The sequence below is a fragment of the Myotis yumanensis genome, unplaced genomic scaffold (assembly GCF_028538775.1).
Source record: "Myotis yumanensis isolate MYYU_CA2020_CCGP unplaced genomic scaffold, mMyoYum1.0.hap1 SCAF_6, whole genome shotgun sequence".
Classification (NCBI taxonomy): domain Eukaryota; kingdom Metazoa; phylum Chordata; class Mammalia; order Chiroptera; family Vespertilionidae; genus Myotis; species Myotis yumanensis.
In genome coordinates, this window is record NW_027223757.1 from 43,461,458 (window position 1) to 43,489,358 (window position 27,901).

Sequence of the window (27,901 nt, forward strand, 5' to 3'; positions counted from 1 at the left end):
GGAATAGTATGTCTCAGAATGAAATTTAGAAATTTTGAGGATATAAACTATGTTTAGTTCTATTCTTGCACAGTCTACAGGTCTTAAGCCAGAAGATCAAAAGACATAAATGCTGTGCATAATCTTGTGGGGGGGGGGGGGGGGGTGGGCGAGAAAAACAAATATGTTTTTCCAAAACCGGTTTTCTTTATATTAGATTTATTATGGACCACCAGGGAACATATATAATCATTCAAACCTGAAAGCAAATCTCCGTCTACTTCATCCAATAGTAGTATGTTATCTCTATTTTTATGTGTCTGATTAGTATACTAGTAACTCCCTTATAGAAGTTATCAACTTTTCCATCCATTTTCTCATTCTTCCTGTCTTCTTTGGTGCACCTCTTCATGATTTACATTGCAAAATGTGAAGATAGTACAAGTTGTTTTGTTCTCTTACTAGGTGTTACATTTTGACCATATTATTGTGTAATTTTCCTCTGTTGGTTCTGTTTCATACCTCCAAAATGCTTTGCATGAAAACAGCTATAACTATGGGGCTTTGAACATATGCTTTATGATATATATGGCCAATACATAAATGCATGTTTACAGGCATAAATGCATATTGTACATAAAAAGTGAAGTCAGTTAAATTATATATAATTTGTCATAAATTTTGTTGTTTGAAAGATTCCATAAAAATCCATAGCTGAGTTAAATCAAGTATTCCAGACTGGGGAAGTGATTTTATTAGATTATTTGGTAATTTTATGTAATTTTTGTAATTATAGAATTGGATTACAATAAACATATAATGATCAGGTTAAATAATTAAAAAGTATTGACTTGTGGTATACACTTTTGTCAAATATTTTGTATATTTAATATTTCATTAATTTTGTTGATAATAAAACCTAATTTATATACATGTTTATTTTATACTCTGTTATTTATATTTTTAAATAACAGTAATATAAACTAGGGAAGTACTAAAACAATGTCTGTTTGTAATCATTTTTCTATCTTTTATAACACCATAGAAAATTCTCTAGGTAGCTATTCACAGTATTTTACATTAAATTGTCTGAAGTTAATTTGACAGCTATTTATTTTATTTTAGAAAATGATATATTGAATATCTTTATTAACTGGTTTCCAGCTGATATTTAGACTTGGAAGCAGTGGAAGATACATTTAATAAGTTTAGTTACCACAGGAATTTGTTGACTGTATTTTTATAGCCAGCTTTGTGATAAGACTGAAAAATTGGTGTCCGAGGGAAATCTAATACAACTATTCATGTGTTTGCTCAAAGTGCAACAAAGGGAGCTGAACATTTAGTCTAAATTAACCATTGCTGATTTTTACTATCTTGTTTGTAGCTGGGTTTTTTAAGTTTTTGTTTTCATGGTAGCATACTTACGTGTGAAGGAGTGGGGAGAAAGAAATATCTCTATAGTTAATATTATAAAGTAGGATTCTGTCTTGAAGAAGATAACATAGTCTCAGATCTCATCTCATTTTTTTCTTGGTTTAGTAAATGAATAGGTGGGAAATGCAACTCTAACTATATCCTGACAAATACTGTGGGCATTTCCAGATTGTATAGCATTCATTAAGTTAGTGGCTGCTCCTAAAATACAGTCAGAGACCTATTAAGTTTTGTGAAGGGTCTAAGACAGTGGTCTGCAAACTCATTAGTCAACAGAGCCAAATATCCACAGTACAACAATTGAAATTTCTTTTGAGAGCCAAATTTTTTAAACTTAAACTATATAGATAGGTACATTGTTATTAACTTAATTAGGGTACTCCTAAGCTGGCCTTTGCTAAAAACGTTCTCAATCTGATTGAGGTACGTTCGCTGAGGTCGACCCCTTCCAACTCTCCCATCCTCAACTCGTGCATGAATCGCGCACACCTCCCTGCTCTGCGTCTCCTGTCGCCCTACCGACCGACACCCCCCACTTCTTCTAACACCACTTCTTCAAAATAGACTCACCTAGGCCGAAAACCGACTTCTGTGCATGGGCCACGAAGTTTCAATCGCACTGTACGTGCGTGCCTGCACGTGGTATTTTGTGGAAGAGCCACACTCTAGGGACAAAGAGCCGCATGTGGCTCGCGAGCCGCGGTTTGCCGACCACTGGTCTAAGACATTACCCTACCTACATGCAACATACCATAGGTTAACTTCATTGTGTACTTTATGTATAGACATGTGCACACAAAGAGAAATAGGAGACACTGGATTAGGGAACAGACCTTATATTTATTCACAGTACATCTAGCTTTCCACGGGGCAACATGATAAGAATTACCTTGGAGCATGAGTTGCACCATAGGAGACTAACTCAAAAATTAGGAAACTTGGAGCTTATATAGTTGTTGCTGGCACATCTGCTCACCCCCTCCTTTGGTGGCAGTGGGGGAATATAGGGAGGGGGAAGAGAAGAAGAGAGGAGGGGTGAAGAAGTAAAAGGAGAGGGAGAGGGAGGAAAGGAGTGAGAGAGGGAGAGAAGGAAAGAAGTAAAAGCAACTGACCTGTCCAAGTAATTTTTACTTTAGAATATAAACAGATTCTCTCCAGAAAGGAAGGGAAGGCCTGTACCCTGGAATATAAGCATCTGTCTCCTTGAGAGAGAAGGAAGGGTTCTAGGTTTTATTATCCTCGGGGGGAGCAGAGACATCCTCTGCCTTTCAAGCACTTCAGTTTCCACTCCTCACAGCCCCTACCATGTAGGAACACTAAGAACTTCAGGGAGGATTATTGTCCAGAAAGACCTAATGGTATCTGGAAAGGACATGTACTCCACTAAACCACCCCAGGGAGACAGAGTCTACTATTTCTACTACGGTCTACTTTAAACAGAAAAAAGGTAGGGAAAGAAAAAAACTTTCTAGCCTTACCTACATTGCATACTCTCTCTCCAGTAACCGTTTTGTCTTGTTCTCCATGGACCTAGATCTTTTTGTTTTGTTTTGTTACTATAGTATTTGATTTACTCTCTCTTATTGCTATATTCTCTTGTTTTTCTTTTTTCTTAGTATAGTGTCGATTGAAGAGTACAGATTTGTGGAGAAATGAGGTGTTTTTCATTTGTGTTTGAGAAAGTGGCCTAAAGAAATGGAGACAGTTAAGAGCCAATCTAAAAGGAATTATAATTTTGATTTTTTTCTTTACAATTTTAATTAGTCTAGCTGGTAAATTTGATTGAAAGTATATTGGCTTACTAGGGCTTCTTCTGTTCAAGTAAGTATATTCTTTTAGGAAGAATCTTTTCAAGTGTGTTACTTGAGAATATTAAATGCTCAGTTGAGTGTTAAGGAATTATACATACTGATTATTGTCTAAGAAGAGAAATGAAAAATACGGATGAAAACCTTAAAAATACATTTCTATGTTGTTATTTTATGAAATTAGATTCAGTCCAGAACATCTTATAAGATTGAATAGTAATAGGCCTTCAAGTCTAGTGGCATCTGTAAAAATGAAATTGTTAGCTCACTAATGAATTTTATTTGCATAGTAATAGACTAGCTGATCTTGCTTAATTTGCTCTACAGAATAGAGGTTGCTATCTGGGGCCTATCAATAATGAATATCAGTGCAATTTGGACTGTCATGGAGGTCAGTAAAATATTTTTTGGTGTGTGATACTGTAATGTATTGAAGAAAGAATCTTTCTTCTGTCTTAACATTATTGGATTGATCTAGATTTAGCAATGAATTCTTGATCTCCATTTGTCCTCCGGGAACTGATTAGGAGCAGTGTAGTTTGGGTCACATCATTAAGATTTTTGTCATGTTAATGAACATATTTGACACAGCATTAATTCATAGTGTTTGTATTTTTAAAACTTCACTAAATTCCTTTCTCATTAAATTATTCATTAAAAGTAGTTGGCTTCAATATATGTTCCTTAAAAGTTTCATTTATGTGTGTGTACTTATATGAACTTCTTAAAATGAATAATACTTATAATCTTTTAATACTTATCATATAGACTGAAATTTAGAAATGGAAATGTAATCCTAAATTTATAAACTTCTAAATTACTGAGAATGCTTTATGATTTGGGATCTCTTCTGTAGTCTGTTTGCCTTATTAATTAAAGTCAGAGCCTTGGTGGGTAGAGTGTTAAATATAGACACTGCTACACTTTTAGCACATGAACTATATCTGGGTCATCAGTCTTAATTCTAGATATTGAACAGAGTGGAGATGGTTTTAAGACTAACTGAGGCTTTGGCAATATTCAACAAATATTTATTGAATGCTCAGTGTATGCCAGAGACTGTGCTGGCAAAAGAAAGCAGAGACGATGCATTACTGCTGCTTGTAATCTCATGAGAGAAACAAGGTTAATCCAGATAACTATACATTAAATATACTGATTGGATAAAGTAAACTTTCCCCCACTCATTTTAGATCTACTGATGATTTTTAGCTCCATATTCCTTCCATTTCACTGTGTGTAAGAAGTGCTTTCTCCTCCCCTATTTGTTAATTTATTTCTCCATTAACTCAGATTCTTATTTACTCACAGGGTTATAATTCATTATTTTATTTTATTTTTTTAATATTTTATTGATTTTTTACAGAGAGGAAGGGAGAGAGATAGAGAGTCAGAAACAGCGATGGGAGAGAAACATCGATCAGCCGCCTCCTGCACATCCCCCACTGGGGATGTGCCCGCAACCCAGGTACATGCCCTTGACCGGAATTGAACCTGGGACCCTTCAGTCCGCAGGCCGACGCTCTATCCACTGAGCCAAACCGGTTTCGGCTATAATTCATTATTATATTACTTACATTGATGATCATAATGTTCCAAATTTGGCAAAGGGGGCCCCTTCAAGCTGGCTTCTTTATATTTTTTATATGTCCCTGCCCCAGACTTGAAATTAATCATTTCTGCAAGCAAACCTGTTTCCTTTTTAGTAGAGAATAGTGTTCAGTGACCAGTGAAAAGTGTTTTATTTTTTAAATGCATATTTTTACTGATTTTCCCAAAAAAATATTATCCAGAAGAATGCAAGAATTGATAGGTTTCTAGAATTTTCAACCTTTTGGCAAGAAGAAAATACAATGTTTGGCAGTTTCTTTCCACTAGGAGAGTTCCTCTTATGCTGCTATTTGCAGACTCCTCCAGGGTGCTTTGCAGGGAGCACAGAACGGCTGAGTTTGGGAGTGGGAGAGGTGTACTGTTGGGAGAGAAACGTGAGATTTGGATCTCTTAGGGCCAATAAGTAGCTTTAATCTGTTAGTAGTTTCTGTTTTTGTGGTGATACCAAGTAGACTGATCTTTCACATGTGGAATATCAATTTAGCTTTTTATGTGGAGATGGGATTTGGTCTTCCACTTTGTCATGTTTTAAATATTGAACCAAACAAACTAGTAGTTTTTCTCTTGTGGGCCTCGAATACCAGCTTGAATACTAATTGGATAAACTGGCCAAGCTCAGTAGCCTAGAAATTTGACCAGACAAGTAGGACTCTTGTATTGCTCAAATCAAGTACAAAGTCGGCATATATGGGACAGGCCTGTAGCTGAAAATGCTTACCAACTCTAAAAACGGGCTGAGCCAGAGAGTAGAGGGTACACCTTTCTATAGCAGCCCCACCCCCAATGCTGCTGGTTATCTTCACTAATCGTGAACTCTGCACACAAACATTTGCACAGTTCCTGCTGTCTTTGCTGACCAAAATTTAACTCACCTAAATTTGTTGATTTGGGTAAATGCTTTTTAAATAAAAACCCATAACAAAACCAGGTTTTCAATTTAAATGCTTTTGTACACAGAAAGCAATTATAGGTATGTCACAAATTTGTTAGCATCATGTATGATATAGAGAATATACTTTGTAAATAGATAGCTTAAATATTCATTATAATTTGAAACATTACCAAAAATCCTGTTGAAATATATTATTTGCGTGAAAATTAACATGGATAATACTCTGATTTTTTCCCTAAAGTTGTAGGTTATGCTGATTAAATATTTTATCAACTTTGATCAGATACCTAATAATTTTATTTTAGATGAAAGTATTTTATAAACAGCATTTAATGAGCCTCATTATGTTTATTTTTACACTGAATTTATGAACGCATCATAAAACTTATTAGGCCACCTTCTTATTACAGATGACAAAACAAAGCCCAATAACATGCCCAAAGTCAGACATTTAATAAGCTTTGCAATTAAAACTAGAACCTTAGCCTTTTCACTTTCTTTTCAATGTTTTCACTCCCACAAAACTGACATTTTCATTTAACCAGTCATTGCCCTGCAAAGAGAAGAGAGTGCAAAAAATGTATAATAATAAAAGCGTAATATGCTAATTAGACTGGACATCCTTCCAGGCAACCTGCCAGACGTAGCCAGGGCTGCGAGGGAAACCCGTGACTGCTGGCGGCTGGAGGGAAGCCCAGGTCTCAGGTGCCAGAGGGAAGCTGGTGCCAGCAGCCGGGGGAAGGAAAGTCTACTCTTGCTCGAATTTTGTGCATCAGGCCTCTAGTATATCTATAATTTCCATCTGAGAAATCTGGCCTGAGGAAATCATCAATAGTATGTCTAAAAAATCTGTAACAACCTGATAATTTTCAGTGATAAATTTTTTAAGTATTAAATCCTTTCCAACAAAGTATATGTTCTTTTCATTTAAAAAGCATTTTTTTTTCACATTTTAAAGAAATGAATACTAACATATGCCTTTTAAATTCTTCCAAGTTGATACACCTGAGAATATAATGTAAAGTCATATTAAACTGTATAACCAAAGTACATACTCTTTAGTATTAAAAAAGAATAAAGAGCGTAGAGCTCATCTAGTGTCCAAACAGAAAAACTATGATTTATGGAAAACAGCAGTAAGAACTGGTGCTGTTCAGCTGAGGAAAGAGCTATGACAAAAGTTTTTAAATATTTAAAGAATTCTTATGTAGAAAAGCAAGTGCATTTGTTTCTGTTGTCTTAGCAATGCTGATCTTGGTCCCATTGAGTGGTTTGTGTAGGGATCAAATTTGGGGTAAATGTAAGGGAAACCTGTGTAAAACAAATAAGCCTTTTCCCCCCCTACTGTGTGGGCCATCTTTTATGTGCCAAGATCCTTTCTAGTACTTTCTAATTATGATTTGTTGTCCCTACAGCAGCCTTGTAAGGGACAGCATTTTACAGGCGAAAATTGAAGCACATGGAAATTTGCCCAAGTTTATTTAGTATATAAATGCTAGTTATGATTGAAACATAGTCTATTTGATTCTAAAATATCACTAGTATTCAAAACAAGTCTGCATGTTGTAAGATTAGTTTGGCATCAGATATGAGTTTGTTATAGATTGCTAAGAAATTTTTTCTAAACAAAAATTAATTTGAGTATATTTTAAATAATTATGAGCAAGTGAAATTAATATTATTAAGTTCATTTAGTTTTATATGTTATAAAATCAGATGAAAATTAAAACATTTATTATGCTTAAGACAATTTTAAGGTATAAAATACACTTTTATGTGTAGAATATACAATACTGTTGAGGTTATTTATGTTTATAAATATATTGAACTAGCGGCCAAGTGCACGAAATTCATGGTTCCTCAGCCCGGCCTGCACCCTCTCGCAATCTGGGACCACTGGCTCCTAACTGCTTACCTGCCTGCTTGCCTGATCATCCCTAACCGCCTCTGCCTGCCTGATCACCCCTAACTGCCCTCCCCTGCTGGCCTGATCGCTCCTAACTGCTCTCCACTGCCGGCCTGATCACTCCTAACCGCCTCTGCCTTAGCCCCTGCCACTGTGGCTTTGTCCAGAAGGACGTCTGGAAGATGTCCGATCTAATTAGCACATTACCCTTTTATTAGTATAGATATTCTCCCAAGAGGAATACAGATCTCAAACTGAGTGTGTAAACCTATATAGTACACATACACAACAAAAGCTGAATTAAGAATTTAGAAATAACTTATTCAAGCATCAATTAGATGACATAGATTATAGTAATGAAAAAATATACATATGCTTAATATCTTAAAATTAATTAAAGCTTAAGAAAATATTGGTTTATAGTAAGTTAAAGAAAAAGTGTATAGGACAGGGAAAATGTACTTGAAGTATTTACCATTTTTAAAATTCTACTTCTCTATTTTTTTGTGTCTTAACAATTTAGAGACTGTTGAAATATAAATGTCTGGGCTTCTAATTGTACAATGTCTTGATATAGTGAATTGATTGTAAGATAATATTTTATAGGACTTAGCTAGAAACATGATTCATGTTTTTGCTATCATAGTACATATATAGTACACTAAGTCCTCCAAGCTTTGTTTTTTAAAATTATTGTACATTTAGATAGCAAACATCTTTTAGTTAGAAGATGTAGAGTGTTATGGATTCCTTTTAACCAAATAAAGCAGTTAAAGCTCTGTTCAACTTAAACATAGAAACTGATAAATATTAAAATAAATTGTTGAAGAATGTATTTCACATTCAGGATAATGCCTTAAATATAACTCAATAATGATAACATGAATCTATTTATCACTTAAAAGCTTAGGTTTATGAGGACTGCATATTCTCAGTGTGAGAGTCCAGAGGTGGCTCTGAACTGCTGAGTGTGGGATCTAATTACACAGCTTGGAGCTGCAGAACCACTTCTACTCCAGATTATTTTCTTTGATTTATTTGCATAATTTAATTCATGAAGCCAAGTCAGTGAATTATATAGTTTTTCGATATAGTTGCAGCAAGATAAATTAACCCTATTTAAGGTAGTTTTTATTTTTGTGGTATATCTAATAAATATTTAACTAGGTGTTTTTAAGCTAAAATATATGCTTCAGTAATTTAGTTGGTTGTCAGGAATATTTCATAATAAATGCTAGTTGTTACACCCATGATTAAAAAATAGAAGATTTTAAAATTTATTACTTTAGCCCTATTTTTAGTAATAATTTTATTGATATAATTGAAATATAGAAGTGCCAAATTTTTTACCATTTTAGAACATAAGAATGTTTTCTTCATTCATGCCCATCAATTAAACATTATTTTGGAAAATGAAGTAGTTTAATTTGATTTATTGTAAATTTAGTAGCTTTGATTTAGGACCTATCTTTGACTTTGAAGTCCAGAATTTTTGTGTGTATGTTTTTAAGATGCTCTCAGAATAGCTCATTTTGTAAGTTTTTTTTTTTAACCACAGGCTTTGAACTTTTCAGTGGCATTAAAATAAACATCCATGTAGCTTTACAACAATATCTAAAGACTAATCATTAGCAATTTCAGTTTATTAAATATCAGTTGAACATTTGCCTATAAATTTAACTTAAACTATCCAGGAAAATTAATGTCTAGTTGAATAATTGGAACTTAGCTTGATACTTCATATTTTAATAAAAGGCATCAGTAAAAGTATTAACTCAGCCTATATCCTATTATCTATAATAATAAAAGTGTAATATGCTAATTAGAATGGACAGCAGAATGACCTGGACGTCATTCTAGATGTCCTTCTGGATGAAGCCACGGCGGTGGGGGCTGAGGCAGAGTGGTTAGGGCTGATCAGGTAGGCAGGCAGCGGGGTTAGGGGCGATCAGGAAGGCAGGCAGGCCAGCAGTTAGGAGCCAGCGGTCCTGGATTGCGAGAGGGATGTCCGATTGCCAGTTTAGGCCCGATGTCCAGTCGCACATCCCTTGAGGGGTCCCGGATTGCGAGAGGGCGCACCGGGCCTCTAGTGATTTATAAACTTTAAAATTTAGATCTCTGCTCAAAATATGCTAAAGAATAAATTGCTTTTTAAAAAAATCTTTGTTGTTGAAAATATTACATATGTCCCCTTTTTTCTCCCATTGACCCCTTATAGCCTGCCCCGGCTGCCTGTCCCAGGCCTCCACCACTCTATTTTCTGTGCCCATGGGTTATGCATATGTGCATACAATCTGTAAAAATAAATCGCTTTTATGAAAGCTGATGATTTTTAAAAATTTTGTCTTCGTTTTTGGAAGTATTACAGATACTTTCTGCTTTTTCTCCCCATTGACCTTCTCCACACTGCCCCCACACCTAATTTTAACAATTATTGAGTGCCCACTGATTGGGTGATATCTAGGAAAGTGATATAGGGAATGACAAGGAGACCTCAAAATTAGTAAGATGTAAACTTCCTCTCAGGCAGGATGCAAGGAGGGAATTTAACTTGATGAAAAGAAAGAAGGCTTTGGAATGTCACATCTGAGACTACGTTATTGAAACTCTGAGCTTCAGTTTTCTCAACTGTAAAATATTAATAGAATCGTCTACCTAATTGTGTTACTAACTAGAAGCCCAGTGCACGAAATTTGTGCATGGGTATGGTCCCTAGGCCTGGCCTGCGATCAGGGCTATCTTCCCCTGCTGCCGGCAGCCAGCCCCACTCACCGCTGCCAACCCCCTCCCCCAACCATTCCCCGTTCCCCATCGGGTGACCAGAGCTTGCTGGCCGGGGAAAGGGACCGAGAGGCTGGCCATTCCCCCTCGCTTGCCAGTCCCAACCCATGCTGCTGGTCCCCCTCTGTGTGCAGGGTGACAGGCGGGGCGGGGGTCTTGGCCTGGCGCTGTCTGCCTCCGCCGCCACCCACCCCTGGTTCCTTGTTCCCCATCAGGCGGTCGGGGCCTGCGGGCTGGGGGCAGCTCCTGTATTGAGCATCTGTCCCCTGGTTGTCAGTGCACATCACAGTGACCAGTTGTTCCACTATCCAGTCGATTTGCATATTATACTTTTATATATGTAGATAAGATAAATAACTACACATGGCATCTAGTACTGAGCTTAGCATATAGTAAGCACTTAATATATCTTGCTATTTTATTCTCAGTCCTAGGAATTATTAACTACAGTGGAGATACCTACATTGTACATTTAGAGATTACACAAGGTACAAGTATGAACAAAGTGGTATGAGAATGATTAATTTTCCCTGGAGATATTGGAGAAGAATTATTAGAACTGTCCTTAAAATTTTCACAGATGAAGTTGGCAGTAGAACCAATAAAATAAAACATAGGTAAAGGCCTGCACACATACCAGTGCATGGAGGTTTTGAGCTATGGGAAGGATTTAGAGAAATGACACCCTAAGGTCAATAATGAAGAAACATAGAATATTATGATCTTTAAGTCAACTAATTTGCTAACTTTGAGAGAGGACCCCAATTAATTTTTAGATTATGCTTTCCCTTTTTCTTTATTCTTTTTTTCCCTTTGTATAGTTGTTCTTGTTAGGAATGACAGCTTCTTTTTTCCCCATCTTCCCAGACTCCAGTTCTGCACCACAGTAACTAGATATATATTCCAAAACACAGAAACCAGTGCTGAGCTTACCCACTGTTATGTCCCCTGTGCCTGTCATGAAATTATTGGATGACCACAGACTCTTGGAGGAGCTAAATCAAGCACAAAATAGCTAAAAATAAAAGGTAGTCAGTGATAAATGCTTAAGAGAGGGGCATATGAATTCTTTGGTGCTCAAAAGAATGAAGTAGCATGTCTGTCTGGAAGCATCAGGGAATATTTTATTATTTTAATTGAACCATAATAGTAATGATACCAATTTTCTGTTCGAGTCGGAATTCGTTACCTTGCAAAATTGAAGAATGAGTTCTCAGACAAAGAAGGTAAGTGAAAGCAAAGTTTATTGAGGGATAGACAGACTCCCTTCAGCAGGAAGGGGACCAAAGTGGGTTCCACTGAAGTTCTCTGTCTAAGGGTAGATATATGCCCTGCTGGCTTCTGATTGGTTATTTCAAAGAATTCTGCCTTAGCAACATCTTTGGGATTGGCTACTTCAAACACCTTACTGTCTTGTGATTGGTTATCTGCAAGCTGCCTGCCCTAGCAACATCCATACTTTTTAAAGATCAAAGATCAATGGTGGGACCTGATTGAAGACTGCCATGTCAGATCCGAGGTGAACTCACTGCCTTTTCCCACTCAACTGGCTTCAGCTCTAGGTCACTTTGTTTCTGTGGCTGGGTTCAGCTCTAGGTCATTTTGCTTCTGCAGCTGGGTTCAGCTCTTTATTCTACTTCCCTTTCCATGGTCCTATCCCTAACTATCTAGCCCACTTCAATCTCAGTAACTACCATCTCCCTCATGTAGGTATAAGGGTTACTATTGTTTTTTAAATGAAGCTTTATGAACTTGTATGTAATTTTCTGTTAGTTCAATGGCTACAAAACTATATTTTAGCAACTTTTAAAATTGCATTTATCTGATGACACAGATATGGTAATGTGACCATGGCAATAAAAACTATTTTGTGGCCCTAACCGGTTTGGCTCAGTGGATAGAGCATTGGCCTGAGGACTGAAGGGTCCCAGGTTCAATTCCGGTCAAGGGCATGTACTTGGTTGTGGGCACATCCCCAGTAGGGGGCGTGCAGGAGGCAGCTGATCAATGTTTCTCATCAATGTTTCTAACTCTCTATCCCTCTCCTTTCCTCTCTGTAAAAAATCAATAAAATATATTCAAAAAAAGAATCAAAATGCTCTAAAAAAACAAACAAACAAAAACAGAAAAAAACCTATTTTGTGCCTACATGCTCTTTTGGTATATAAATATATCTGAAATACATCTGTAGTGACAACTCTTCATTCAAACTATAAAATACAAAAAAATAATTTGAATATTTTCTTAATTCTTCCAAAGATAGTACTTAATAAAACAATTCTAGAACCACAGAAGATGTGTGAAAAGGGTGAAGGGATTAAGCAAATAAGTAAGTAAATAAATAAACAAATACAAAAGGACCCCAAAAATCAACATGAAAAAAACAACTCTTGTAGACAGATAACAGTATGGTGATTACCAGAAGAATAAGGGAGGGGATGGGAGGAAGGTAGGAGAAGTTATGGGGGGGGATATGTAGATGATGTATTATAAAATCGTACACCTGAAACTTATACAATTTTATTAACTAGTGTCACCCCAATAATTTCAATAAAAAGTAAAATAAAATAAAATAAAGGCCTAGAGAAGTTCCCCCTCAGACTCCTTACCCTCAAGCCTCATTCATTAACACTTGAAAGAGCCAATATATTGTGAAACATCACTACTCCTATCTGTCATGTCATTCTATCTTTTCAGGTATTTCCATTTTTAGTCTTCTTACTTAGTGGAAATTTCTAGGAAAGGCTTTGATTCAAGATTTCCCCTTTAATCCTTGGCTTCCTCCCTCCTGTTTTCCAATAATCTTAGGCTTAAATATTCCTATTAGTTTTTTGATTCCTAGACACACACATTTTCATAAATGAGGAATAAGTAGTTATAAGGTGTCATTTAATAACATTTGCTGATATAACTATTGAGTCTTTTAGGCCAAATTAAATTTATTAATGTTTATACCCTTATAATGGTGCGAATACTTACCAGCTCTGACAGAGATTCTCAGAGTTTCTGTACAAAGCACATTAGAACTAGGTAGAAATGCAGATTCTTGGCTTGTCTGTGACCTACTTAATCAGAAAAGTAGGTAAGGGATGGAACAGCATTTGGTGATTTTGAAGCATTACAAAATTTGAGAGCTATTGCTTTATTAAATATAGTGGCTTTACTTACATTATATCCTTTAATCCTTATAGTAATCCTGTGACACTAGTAACTATCTCTGGATTAGGGGAAATAAAATCTAAGAGATTAAATAATTTGTTCTAAGTCATAGTGCTATCTATCTATCTACACTAATAAAAGAGAAACATGGTAATTAGCGTACGACCGCTACCCTTCCCATTGGCTAATCAGCATATCCTTATGCAAATTAACTGTCAGCCAAGATGGCGGCCGGCAGCCATGCACTGAAGCAAACAGGGAGGCTTGCTTGCTCCAGTGACTGCGGACTCCAACGTTCCCCGCCTAACTTGCCGGCCTCTCAGCTGCAACTCTAAGCAACGATGTACTATGTTGCAAATAAAAAGCTAAACAAAACCCCAGAAACCAGCTGGACTGAAAGCCAGCCGGACCGCAACATTGTATCCATGTTTTCAGCAGCGAGGCCTCAGAGCTAAAGCTGGCCCAGAATAAAATAAAAAAAAAAGAAAACAAGGAACAGTTGGGAGCTTTTAGTCAACTGCCAGCGGGAAAACAGCCCTCAGCCCCTCAGCCAGCCTGGCCAGGCACCCCAGTGGGGACCCCCCACCCTGATCCAGGACACCCTTCAGGGCAAACCAGCCGGCCCCTACCCATGCACCAGGCCTCTATTCTATATAGTAAAAGGGTAATATGCCTCCCAGCACCGGGATCAGCATGACAGGGGGCAGAGCCCAAAACCCCCTGATCGCCCTGCGGCTCTGTGTGTGACAGGGGGCAGGGCCACAACCTCCCTATCCGTCCTGCTCTGTTCATGACAGGGGAAGGCGCGCCAACCCCCTGATCAGCCCTGCTCTGTGCCTGATAGGGGGGAGCTCCCCAATCCCCTGATTGCCCTGCGGCTCTGTGTTTGACAGGGTGCAGCGCACCAACCCCCTGATTGGCCCTGCTCTGTGTGTGACAGGGTAGAGCCATAACCTCTCCATCGGCCCTGCCCCGAGTGTGAAAGTGGCGACGCCCCAACCCCCTGATCGGCCCTACTCTGTGGGTGATAGAGGGTGGCGCCCCAACCCCCCTCCACGGGCCTTGCTCTGTGTGTGACAGGGTAGAGCCATAACCTCCCCATTGGCCCTGCCCTGAGTGTGACAGGGTGCAGCGCCCCAACCCTCTGATCCGCCCTGCTCTGTGTGTGAGAGGGGACAGTGCCCCAACTCTCCTATCGGCCCTACTCTGTGAGTGACGGGGGGAGCTCCTCAACCCCCTGATCGGCCCTGCTCTGTGTGTGACAGGGTACAGAGCCCCAACCCCCCTGATGGGCCCTGCTCTGTGAGTGACAGGGGGCAGCGCCCCAACCCCCTGATTGGCCCTGCTCTGTGAGTGACAGGGGGCAGCGCCCCAACCCCCTGATTGGCCCTACCCTGAGCGTGACTGAGGGTGGCATCACAACCTCCCGATCCACCCTGCTCTGTGCATGATGGGGCAGCGCCCCAACTCCCCAATCGGCCCTGCTCTGAGCCTGACCAGGGGCTGCACTTAGGGATTGGGCCTGCCCTCTGCCACCCGGGAGCAGGCCTAAGCCAGCAGGTCGTTATCTCCCGAGGGGTCCCAGACTGCGAGAGGGCACAGGCCGGGCTGGGGAACCCCCCCTCCCCCCCTCCGAGTGCACAAATTTTTGTGCACCGGGCCTCTAGTCTCTATATAAAAGCCTAATAGGCAAAATGTCCCCTGGGAATTCGACTGACCAGGAGTTCGATCGATCGCTATGATGTGCACTGACTACCAGGGAGTGGCATGGAACTGACTCCCAGCCAGTAGCTGGCAGCTCCTAGAGACCCTACCCGTGCATGAATTTCATGCACTGGGCCTCTAGTTTAATAATATTTCAAAGTAAAATTTTTGATCTTTGTCAAATAATTTGTTCTTTTCTTTGCATACACAGAAACAATATCAGTTACTTAAGCATTCTAGTTTTTTAAATGATTATTTGAGCTTTTATTCTTGCATTAATTTTAATCAGCATCTCATGTGAAGAACACTTTTTTTGGCAAGTCAGATAACAGAAACAGAATTTATATCCACATACTTTCTTTCCTAGTCCAAGACTGATTTTATTATATGTATTTAGACTGAATGGCTTTTTACACTAAAAATAAGTGTATAAAATTTTAAGTGCGTTAACCTAACAAACTTCAAGTAAAAATATAAACAGTTTTATAACACAATTAAAATTTACCAACAGCATTGACTTAAATCTTCTGTTCTAATCTTATTTTAATAACACATGTCCATTTAACTGCTATTTTGTCATCAACAGTGTTTTTAAGAATAATTTGGAGTTATTTCTACCAAATGAAACAACGCTGTCCTTTCTGTTAGTTATAATTTTCATATGAGTCTATTTAAATTAATTAACCAAATTAACAAACCATAAAATCCAATATGTTTATAGAGACCCAAAATCTTGTAATGGCTTCTGTTGGAGCCTCTAGACAGAAAATCCTAATAAGAAAAAGAGTTTATTTTACTGAACAAGACATGATGGATTCCTTAATAAAAAGAAATTGCTACTTTAAGTTGTAACTAATATTTCTCTTGGCTGCAGTAGAAAATAATTTGCAAAATGATAAGTTGACAAGTCAGATTGAAATAATTAATGAAGATTTAGGGTCATATTTTATTTTCCCTTATGTTCTTCATATCTGTTATTTCAACAGGATTTACCTAATGTGGCATTTGAATAATGGAGGATAGAAATCTGGTTACATTGTAAAACCCTGGGCCATCTGGGAAATGATCTTAGGATTATTTATATAAAAATACATTAATATTCATACATACGTCATCATATGTATAAGTAAGTTAAGATAGATTATATGATAATTTAAAAATTTATCTTTATAATGGTGGTTTTATTTGTGCTTGCTTTCAGACTTCTTTTAACTTAGGAGGAGAAAATTAAGTTGATGGTTATTATTAACTAATTTCACACAGTAGTCATCTCAGTAGTTAATATCTAGACCCCACCCACCCCTAGATATTCTTACTCAGTTGGTTTTAGGGAGGACCCAGAAATCTATTTTAACAGATACCAGCAGTGACTCTGATGAAGTGGCCCCTGGGCCACAGTATAAGAATCATTGAGAGAGAATGAAGTTCTTTAAACTAATGGGCTAAGATATTTACCAAGGACAAATACTCCTCCATCCGTCCTGCACCCTGCTTCTATAACCAGATCGGCTGATTACTCGTGATTCTTTCTCATCATAACAGTAGTGTTACAATTTGGAGCCTTGGGACATATTTATCATTGTATGGCTGGTGGTTAGTACATTGCTTGGCACCCAATAAATACTGTGTAAATATCTTAGAATAGATGAATGAAGGAAACCCACCAGCTCTATGTTTAGCATTCCTGTTAGCCACACTCCATTCCATCTTTTGCGTCAACAGCCTAAATTATGTGTAGTTTTATATTCCTCCTGAAATTATACATGTCTTCCATAGATGGGACCATGTCTTGTCCATTTCCATATCTCTCCTTTTAAGAGTATTTTTCACATACAGCAGTAAATGTTTATTAAGTAAAACATACATATCTTTTATCATTCAATCCATCATACTAGCTTGTCATCTCCATGAGGGCAGGTACCTTGCTTCTATTTTTTCACAGCAGTTTTCTCCGGACTTGGTAGTGATTGCATGCTCAGAAATATTGAATGAATAAATAAATTAATAAAATAATAAACTTTATTTTGAGATTTTAAAAAAATTTAATGTTGAGGGTTAATGAGTTTGTGTGTGATAAAATTTATTTTTAGATAAGAGAAAAAGAAATCAGCTTCACCCTTTAAAAAAGGAATTCATAGTTTAAATATTCCTACCTTTTGCAGTAGACAGGATGATAGAACTTGACAGATTCTGAACGGGGTAAATTTCAACAGGGCATTATGGTTAACATAATTTTCTAACTTAGTATTAAATAGCTTTTGTCAGTAATTATGAAAATATCATAGTGATATTAAATGATGCTATCTTGACATCTTATGAGATAAAAATGTTTTCCCAGAAAGTTAGAGAGTCTATCAAATATGTCCTATCAACACTTTGGGAATTTTTCATTGAAGAGCTTCTGGCCTTCTCCAGATTGTCAGCTCTCCTATACTTTTAATACACCCTGAAAGAATATTAGCTAGTTAAGCATGGCTGGGTTCTTGAATAATTGTTATTTGAGATTTTATCTTACTGTGAATTTTATTCAGCATCTCATATGTGGAACATGTTCTTTGACATGTATTTATATATATAAAAGCCTAAGCGACTGTCCAACCATTCAACTGGTAGCTATGACGCACACTGACCACCAAGGGGCAGACACTCAACACAGGAGCTGCTGAGCTGTGGTCACTTGGCAGCTGCAGTTCTTGGGTGACGCCTCCGGAAACAGAGAGGAGGCAGCCCAATTCCGAGGTGTGTCACCTGAGAAATGCCTTCTTGCAATCTGGGACCCCTCGGGGGATGTCAGAGAGCTGGTTTCAGTCTGATCCCTGCAGGCCAGGCCAAGGGAACCTACCGGTGCACGAATCCGTGTCCTGAGCCTCTAGTATAAACATAAGATTACTGTGGGTTAATTACATAGCATGTGCTCTACATCTGTGTCACTCTGTCTCATTTCTGGTCAAATTCCAGACCTCGTTCACTTTTTAACTTTTCTTCTCTTTTACTGAAACAATTGGTTGCATATCCTCTGAAATGTGCAGCATGCAAATAACACCAAAGTTCTAGCTTCCAGGAAAACATAATTAACAGAATATGGGGAGACATTGGGAAGAAGAAGCAAGAGTTAGGAACTTCACATTGCTGAGGCATAAAGAGAATGCCAGAGTAACTCCAGAGAGATGTAAAGGTGTCAGTCTCATTGGAAGCTATGGCTAGAACTGGTCTTTATGTCATCCAAAGTGCACCCGCTCTGATTATCCTTAGATTGTATGTTTCAGATGGATCAAGTTATCTAAAGATGCTTTTATTTCCATCATATAAAATTGAAAAAGATCACTTGCCCCATATGAAAGAATAACATTATTTTTCATCATAGAAATAATGTCTCTTGGGGAAAGCTGGAATTGAGCTGAATGTGGGGGGAAGTGAAGGCCAAAGAAGAAACAGCACACAGGAGAGAAGGCAGTTCCTGATAGGCAGGAGAAACAGATGCTAATTACACTCTTATTTATTCTCCTCAATTGCATTTATATTTTGCCTGGTCACTGTCCCTGAAAGTACTATTATCCACTTATCTTTGACAAAGCATTTAGACATGTGACTTTTCCCTAATTCAGATTTCCACAGTCACTTTGTGAATAACTCCACAGGAAGTTATACCACAATAAAAAATTGCAAATATCTCTCTAGTAGCATTGTCATCTCTAGCAGTCCCCTAAACTGTATTTTAAATGATTGTTCTTAGAAATGTTTTTGTCCAAGGAAGAGTGTTCTTAACTGTTTTCAATTCCTTTAAACATATTTATGATACTGGAAATGTTATCGACTGTGGAGAGGGAAGGCTCTCATATGTTTTTATACTCTGTCTCCATAATGGATGATTGTGCTAATGAATGATGTCTTCAAAAGAGAAAATGTAAAAATTAAACTCCACATCCTATATAATAAAAGCCTAATATGCTAAGTGTCCAGTTGTCCAGTCGGCCATTCAACCAATCAAAGTGTAATATGCTAATGATATGCTAAGGCCCCTCAACTGCTCACTAGGATGTGCACTGACCACCAGGGGCAGATGCTCTGACCAGTACGTTAGCTTGCTGCTGGGGTTCAGCCAATCGGGACTAAGTGAGATGGGCCGGAGATGCCCTGGAGCCCTCCCGCAGCCCCTCCCATGCTGGCCAACCTCCCGCGTCCCTCCCCGGCCCCGAATGTGCACCGATGGGGTCCCTCGACCTGGCCTGCTCCCTCTCGCAAACCGGGACCCCTCCAGGGATGTCGGAGAGCTGGTTTTGGCCTGATCCCGCAGGCCAGGCACAGGGACCCCACTGGTGTACGAATTCGTGCACCGGGCCTCTAGTTTTATATAATCCATTAATTTTATTTTAATGTCTGCCAATTTATAGACCAATAATAAATAAAGGCATGTTATGGAAATTATTTAACTGACCTTTATGCTATACATACTTTGTTCTAAAATAAGATGTTGGAGAGTTCATAAACTGGTGTTTTATTTTGAAAAATTAATAATTGGTTATATATGGTGATTTCCAAACTAGTATTAAGCCATCCTTTAATGAATATGAACATTAAACTGCTTTCTTTTATTTTAGGTGATGGTGTTTGTGCATGCTCGAAATGCCACTGTAAGAACAGCTATGTCTCTAATAGAAAAAGCAAAAAACAATGGCCAGATTTCCTGCTTTTTACCTACACAAGGCCCTGAATATGGACATGCAGAAAAACAGGTAAGGAACAGATAACAGTAAGATACAGGAGCTAAAGCACACAATGTGACAGATATACCAGGTATTTTATTCATGAAAGATCGTCTCCAATTTTTAAGAAGTTAATTTTACAGATTTATCATGTTATAATCTAGAATTTTCTTAACTTAATGATTTTTCAAAGGATCCCAGTGCATGATGTGTTCAATCACCACTTCTTTCTAAGTGGTTATAATTGTAGTGTTTAGTCCTGCTCTTTAAAGTATATTGCAAACATAGAAGACAGTTAATTTTTATAAAATATGTTAATATCTAATATCATTCCCATTGTTCTTTGAAAGAATTAATTGATCATTTTTTTTCATTTCTTGGGTTAGTATGACAACATACCTACATAAAAGCACTTTTTAAGAAGATAAAAGTTTGAGACCAAAAAGTTTAAGAACAACCGCATTGCTACCCAATAAGCACAAAAGACCTAAAAAGTGAAGGTCCCCATTAAAAATGCAGAAATGAAGAGCTTTAAGCCCCACTTCAGTCTGGCCAAATTATACTCTGTATTTGAACTCAATCGCAGGTGATTTTATGCACATTACAATTTGAGAAGTACTGTATCCTAAGATTTATAGAGAGTTTTTTTAAATTACTACAGGCCTGATGCACAAAATTCGTGCACGGGAGTGGGGAGGTGACAGGTCCCTCAGCCTGGCCTGCACCCTCTCGTGAGCTGGGATCGCTGGCTACTAACGGCTCGCCTGCCTGCCTGCCTCATCGCCCCTAACCACTTGCCTGCCTGCCTCATCGCCCCTAACCACTCTGCCTGCCTGCCTGATTGCCCCTAACCACTCGCCTGCCTGCCTGATTGCCCCCAACCACTCTGCCTGCCTGCCTGATCGCCCCTAACTGCTTGCCTGCCTGCCTGATCACCCCTAACCGCCTCTGCCTGCCTGCCTGATCCCCTCTAACCACTCGCCTGCCTGCCTGATTGCCCCTAACCACTCTACGTGCCTGCCTGATGGCTCCTAACCGTCTCTGCCTCGGCCCCTGCCACGGTGGCATCGTCTGGAAGGACGTCCAGAATGACGTCCGGAAGCTCATTCGGTTGTCTGATCTAATTAGCACATTATGCTTTTATTATTATAGATGTCAAATAATGGTTTAGATCAACAGTGGGCAAAGTACAGTCCAAGGTCCAAAGGCAGTCATCTGTTTCTGTAATTAAAGTTCTATTAGAAAACTGCCAGACCCTTTTCTTTTGTCTATGGCTGCTTTTTTCACAAGGGAAGAATTTAATACTTGCTTTGAGGTCTGTGTGGCCCACAAGGCCTAAAATATCACCTGACCCTTAGCAGAAAACGTTGGCCCTGATTTATAGCTATGAAAATAAATTTTCAAATAAAATACTTTGAATATAAAATGACTAGAGGCCAGACACATGAAATTCGTGCAAGAGTAGGCCTTCCTTCCCCCGGCTGCTGGCACTGGCTTCCTTCTGGCCACTGGGAACCAGGCTTCCCTCCGGCTGCCAGCAGGCACCCAGGACCCAGGCTTCCCTTGCAGCCCCAGCTTCGTACAGAAGGTCATTCGGAAGGATGTCTGGTCTAATTAGCATATTATGCTTTTATTATTATAGATAGTAACTTCAAAATGTTTAATATGCATAAGATGTAACTAATATTTTTTGAACAGTTGCTAGCTACCAGACATCTATGCTTTCACATCTATGCTTTCACATTAATCAGTAAAATCTATTTAATTGTTATGACTGCACTGTAAATTTTACTACTTTTATTGATATTTTAAATTCTGAATATGATCATCTGATGCCAGTTTTTGTGACTGTCAGATTTTGTTTCAATTTAAAACTACAAAATGTATTTAATTTCTTCATTTTTTCACATTATAAAATTTTCTTTTATATAACACTTTTTGTACAGCTTTGTATTCTTCCAGTTACTTATTGATTATGAATTTATGAGAGACTTTGAAAAGTCAGGTGTGCATTCCTAAGTTTTATTTCCTTTCTTTAGAAATACAAAGCAAGTTTATTGTGTTACAAGCCAAGTGTTGAGAGCCACCTTGTGGATGTCTGGTTATTTCATAGCTCTCAGTTCTGAGAGCTATTGCTATTCTAAATAATGCAGGTTTATTATTTAATTGTTATAATAATAATAATGTGTAATATTTATCATGTTCAGTAGTGACAAGGATCACTTTTATTATTTTATGTAACTCATTCAATTCTCACAATCTATGATGTAGGTTTGTATTATTGTCCCTTGATATGGCATATGTGTAAGTAATTCAAATTTATCATGAAATATTTTAAAGCATATAGAAATAATTTATAGAGACTTTTTCAAATAATTACCTCATCAATCACGGATGCAGAGATCACTGTGAAAAAACATGAAGAAATGGAAAGTTTTAATACAGTTGGGTAGATTTGAAAATCTGTAGTTAATTTTATTGTATCTTTTTTAGTATTTTATTGTACTTGATTTTCATCCTGATTCAACAGTTATTATTGGATTTTTTAAAATGAAAATGAATTCCACAAACATCTATACTAATAAAAGGGTAATATGCTAATTAGACCGAGTAGACTGGATGTCTTCCGGACGTCCTTTCGGACAAAGCCATGGTGGCGGGGGCTGAAGCAGAGGTGGTTAGGGATGATCAGGCAGGCAGGCAGAGCGGACAGGGGTGATCAGGCCAGCAGGGGAGAGTGGTTAGGGGCAATCAGGCTGGCAGGGGAGAGCAGTTAGGGGTGATCAGGCAGGCAGGCAGGTGAGCAGTTAGGAGCCAGCAGTCCTGGATTGCGTGATGGATGTCTAACTGCCGGTTTAGGCCCGATTCCACAGGGATCCAGCCTAAAACAGCAGTCAGACATCCCCTAAGGGTTCCCGGATTAGAGAGGGTGCAGGTCGGGCTGAGGGGCCCTCCCCCCTCCCCTGTGCACGAATTTTGTGCACCGGGCCTCTAGTTTATTAATAAATGCAGGAACATTGTTCTATTTCACTGATAGTAGGTACCAAATTTTTTTTTTTGCCTTTATACTTCTGAGACAAACATTATAAGATATGTTCCCACTTTAATTTTCTCATGATCAGCACCACTGTTTTTTCTTTTAAGATTCTTGTCCCCATTTTACAGATAAGAAAACAAACTGGGAGAGGGAATAATTTTCCTGGACTCCCATGTAGTGAGCAGTGCAGCCATGATTTAAGCAAATCTGTCTCCAGAGTCTACCTTTTTCATCACATGTGTCTCATTTGGTCAAACGTTGACAGGTAAAATTCAGCCTGGGTTCTTCCAAAGCCTTGAAGGCTTTGAGTATTTATTTTTTATTTTTTTATAAACTGGAAGAACATTTCTTCAGTCCAACCATCTTCCCCATTTCTCCTAAAGAGAGATTTAAAAATGTTGGTCCCTCCACAGCAGATATATATATTTTAAGATAAGGTAATTTTTCTGAATGTTTTATCAAAGCTTCAGAATTTCAGATTATTCTTCTAGTTATGGTTGTATATGTCTTCCTATTTCTTGAAGTGCCCTTTGAAGTTGAATGGTATTAACATTCTAGCAATCCTAAGGAAGCTATTACCATAAGGGTAGGACATATTTCTTCCCACATTTTTAAAATTGGGAAGTTAAATACTCAAAACATTAAAATAAAATTAGAAGGCAAATTTGATGTTGTCATACATAGAAATTTAGCCTTATCGGTCCTGTTAATGGAAATATAACTAAATCCCTACTGCATCACAGTGATACTTTACCCCTAAGTGTTTAATATAACCACCTCAATTCCATACTTACCAAATATTGTTTTTCAAAGCATTTCTTCACAGTTTTGTTTAACACACTATAGCTTTATTTATATAAATAAGAAATGAAAACTACATTAAGGAAATGGAAATGTTCCTTTCCTTCTCTCTCTCTTACCCCTCCCTCACCTTCTCTCTCTTTCATCGTGTGTGTGTGTGTGTGTGTGTGTGTGTGTGTAAAGGCTATTTCTGTGCTTGAATCACAGCTTGAGTCTTTCCTTCCAATAAGTTAAAATTATAATTCAGAACTCCTCATATCAATCCCATATTTAATATCACCACCAGCTGAAAAACCTACCATATTTTCAAATTGTCCACTAAAACAAGAAAATAGGGAAAGAAAAATGAAATACCTAAAAGTAGCTTAACCTACAGAGTTGAAATGTCTCAAGAATTCCAAATGAGTTCCTAAGCAAGAGGGCACATTAAAAGAAAGCTCTGGTGTGACTTTACCCGTAGAAGGCCTGTGGCCTATGACACCTAAACATGTCTTGGCTATCCTAATATATAGAAAGCCAGGGGCCGTCACAACCGAAACAACTGGACGGATGACCGAACAGCAGGCTTCATGGGGTGACCAGGCTGGCAGGGGGGTTAGTGAGGGACAACCAAACGACTGAACAGCAGGCTGCGTGGGGCAACCAGGCCAGCAGGAGGGGCAGTTGGGGGCAACCAGGCCGGCAGGGGGGGAAGTTAGGGGTGATCAGGTAGGCAGGCAGAGGCGGTGAGGGGTAATCAGGCTGGTGGGGGGGCAGTAAGGGGGCAGTAAGGGGCGACCAGTCCAGCAGGGGTGGGCAGTTAGGGGCAACCAGGCCAGCAGAGGAGGGCAGTTGGGGGCAACCAGGCTGGCAGGGGGGGCAGTAAGGGTGACCAGGCTGGTGGGGGGGGGCAGTTTGGGGCGATCAGGCAGACAGAGGCAGTTAGGGGTGATCAGGCTAACAGTGGGGGTAGGGGAGGCAGTTTGGGGCGATCAGGCAGGCAGGCGAGCAGTTAGGAGCCAGCGGTCCCGGATTGTGAGAGGGATGTTCGACTGCCGGTTTAGGCCCTATCCCTGGGATCGGGCCTAAACCAGCAGTCAGACATCCCCCAAGGGGACCTGGATTGGAGATGGTGCAGTCTGAGCTGAGGGGGGGGACGCCCCCCCTCCCCCACGAATTTCAAAAATAATGCTGCTATTAACATGGGGGTGCAGATACCTTTCTGAGTTAGTGTTTACCATTTCCTTTAGATGTATTTCCAGAAGTGAAATTTTGGGGTCATATGTTTGTTCTGTTTTTAAATTTTTATGACCCTCCAGACTATTTTTTATAGTTACTACAGCTATTTACAATCCTGTCAGTAGTGCACATTGGCTCCCTTTTCTCGTAATCCACACCAGCAATTATCTCTTATCTTTTTTATGATAGCCATTCTAACAGGCAGGTAGGGATATCTAATTGTATTATTAATTTGCATTTTCCTAATGACTAATGATGTTGAGTGTCTTTTCCTGTACCTGCTGGCCATTCATATATCTTCTTCTATTCAAGTCCTTTGCCTATTTTTTAATTGGATTATTATTATTATTATTATTTTGCTATTGAGTTGTATGAGTTTTTTATATAGTTTGGATATTAACCCCTTACCAGATGGTTTGCAATTTTTTTCCCATTGTGTAGCTTGTTGCTTCACTTTGTTGATTGTTTCTTTTGCTTTGCGAAAACTTTTTAGTTTGAGGTAGTCCCACTTGTTTATTTTTTATTTCATTGCTTGTGTTTTAGGTGTGATCTCCCAAATTATTACCAATATCATGTCATGAGACTCTTTTTAAGGGGCATAGAAAGTAGCATTAGCATTTATTCTTATTTCTTTTTTATTAGGTTTAAGTATATTTTGATTGCAGCTATTTTTGTCCCTGTGTTTTAAGATGTATTTTAGAGACATAGAGTAAAATTTTTACAGCAGATTTATACATCTTTTTAAGGAACCATACTGGCTTGGAAAAGTATATTAATTGGAATATTGTTGCTCTCACATTTGAAAATACTTTAAATACTCTAAAGATATATAGATTAAATAAGTAAGGTTATTAAACATTAGTGGTACAGGGATTTATATTGATAAACTTTTAAGCTCAAAATCACATTTCACAAGGTGATTATTTTTAAATTGTATTTCAGCATTTATTTAAGGACCTCCAAGTGGATATAAAGAATACCATTTTAGATAAGACCTCTTTGCTAATTGGGTACTCTCACTGTAATGCTAGCTTGTTTCTAAATTAGCTTGTAGAAATATCAGGGAAGCCCCTATGAGAACCAAGACCATCTTTGAAGGGATGACATGACATGGAACAGAGAATATGGTACTTCCTTTCTCCCAAGTTAAAATGAATAATTGGCATGGCCAAAATGACATGGAAATTGGTTATGGCAATTAGGCTAGTCATTGTGAATTGATTGTATACACATGTGCCTCAAACTGTTTATAGTGGTGGTCACCTGTGAATATTTACTCTGTGAGTATTTACTGAATGTACTAGTAAGCTATGTACCAGTCACTCTAGTAGATCAATAGGTCTCAAGATAAGTAAACTCTGCTGTCAACCTGATTAAGTGGATTGAGGGAGACATGTGTTGTGTCAGTCAGGATTCAGTAAAGAAAACAAACCACTCTAGATACAGTTTAAGTGGAAAATAATTCTGTAAAAGAAATTAGGTACTTACTAGAATGTTGGTAAGATGGGAGGAGTAGAAGTCAGTCCCTGAAACTGTTGCATTAAGAGCCAGCCACCATGATGGTGATCAGGCATGGAGAAGCTACAGTGGCCACAGATGCTTTTCAACATTTGTGAACACACTGGAAAAGCAAATATTGAGTAGATAGTGCATCCATTATTACTTTCAGCCCTCATTTCTCCAAGATCTTGCCTGCCAGCAAAAGACAACAATAGGAAGATGGTTTCCTCTTTACTTCCATTGTCTAATTCTTGTGTGAGGTCACTTAATTAAAAAATGGATCTTTGCATCTAGGTCTCTGACTATAAGAGATCTGGGAAATATAGGTTTTACCTTCTGGCTCATGCAATACAGGAAGGCCGAGTAGGAGAGTTGTGTACTGATTAATATTCTTTGTTTCAATTGGGAATGGAAATATATTTAGGAAGAATAAGTACCTGCCTGTTTATCCTATGGAGCTTATGTTCTGACACAACAGAAAGGTTTATCAGTTAATTAAATAATTTATTTTAATTGAATTTTTAATAAATAGTAAAGAGGGACAAAGTACTAAGATACAGTAAAATTGGGGAATCTGATCTAGACTGGTGTTAGAGAGGCTTAGCTAACAAAGTGACATTTAAGTTGAGATTTGAAGGTTAGATAAGGCAAAAGTGAAAAGTGTTCTAGGAAAAGTTTAACACAAAAGAAAAAACATAGCACGTTGAAGAAGGTAGAATTCATATCCTTCAGTAGAAAATAGTACAGAGGGTAAGGAATTCAGTCAAGAGCAAAAAAATCTACCAAGTATTGAGACAATAGTATAATAGATCATTGGTTCCCATCACTTGTTTCCATGCTAGATATCAAAATCAGACTCTCTGAAACTAAGGGACTACAATTTTTAACATGATCCTCAGAAATGATTACAGCCCATTTTAGTTAATCCAGTGAACAGATGACTAATGGGTGATTTGCTGAGAATGGGGAAAGACAGGTTTAGCGTTGCAGCTTATGGCTGTTTTGGCATAGACACCAGAGGTCCAATTTTAGGTTTCTCCATGAACAAGGTCTAAAGTGGAATAAAGCTTTAAAACAGAAGAGAAGGGGTGGGGAAAGGTATCATATTGTATTCTTTAGATCTTTAAACTCCTATGTCAGAAGAGAAGCCAGGTACAGTGGGGCCTTGGCTTACGAGTTTAATTCGTTCCGAGTCCGAGCTCGTTAGTCGGGACACTCGTAAGTCAAGGCCCCACTGTATTGGTTTGTGCTCCTAACATGTAGCAGATCCACCGTCTTACACTGATTAACTTTAGAGCCATTGAGTGATAAAAATAGCACTTACCAAAGATGAGGACTTTATAATGCTTTTTCTAACATTGAGAA

At 38.4% G+C, this 27,901-nt stretch overlaps 1 protein-coding gene across 1 annotated transcript in view; it reads left to right on the top strand.

Annotated features, from left to right (window-relative positions):
- Nucleotides 1-27,901, top strand: part of ASCC3 (activating signal cointegrator 1 complex subunit 3) — a 252,026-nt gene that overhangs the window by 95,471 nt on the left and 128,654 nt on the right. Inside the window, exon 14 of the mRNA XM_070418020.1 lies at nucleotides 19,876-20,010. Within this exon, the coding sequence (XP_070274121.1) occupies nucleotides 19,876-20,010 (135 nt within the window). The remainder of the gene's footprint in view (nucleotides 1-19,875; nucleotides 20,011-27,901) is intronic.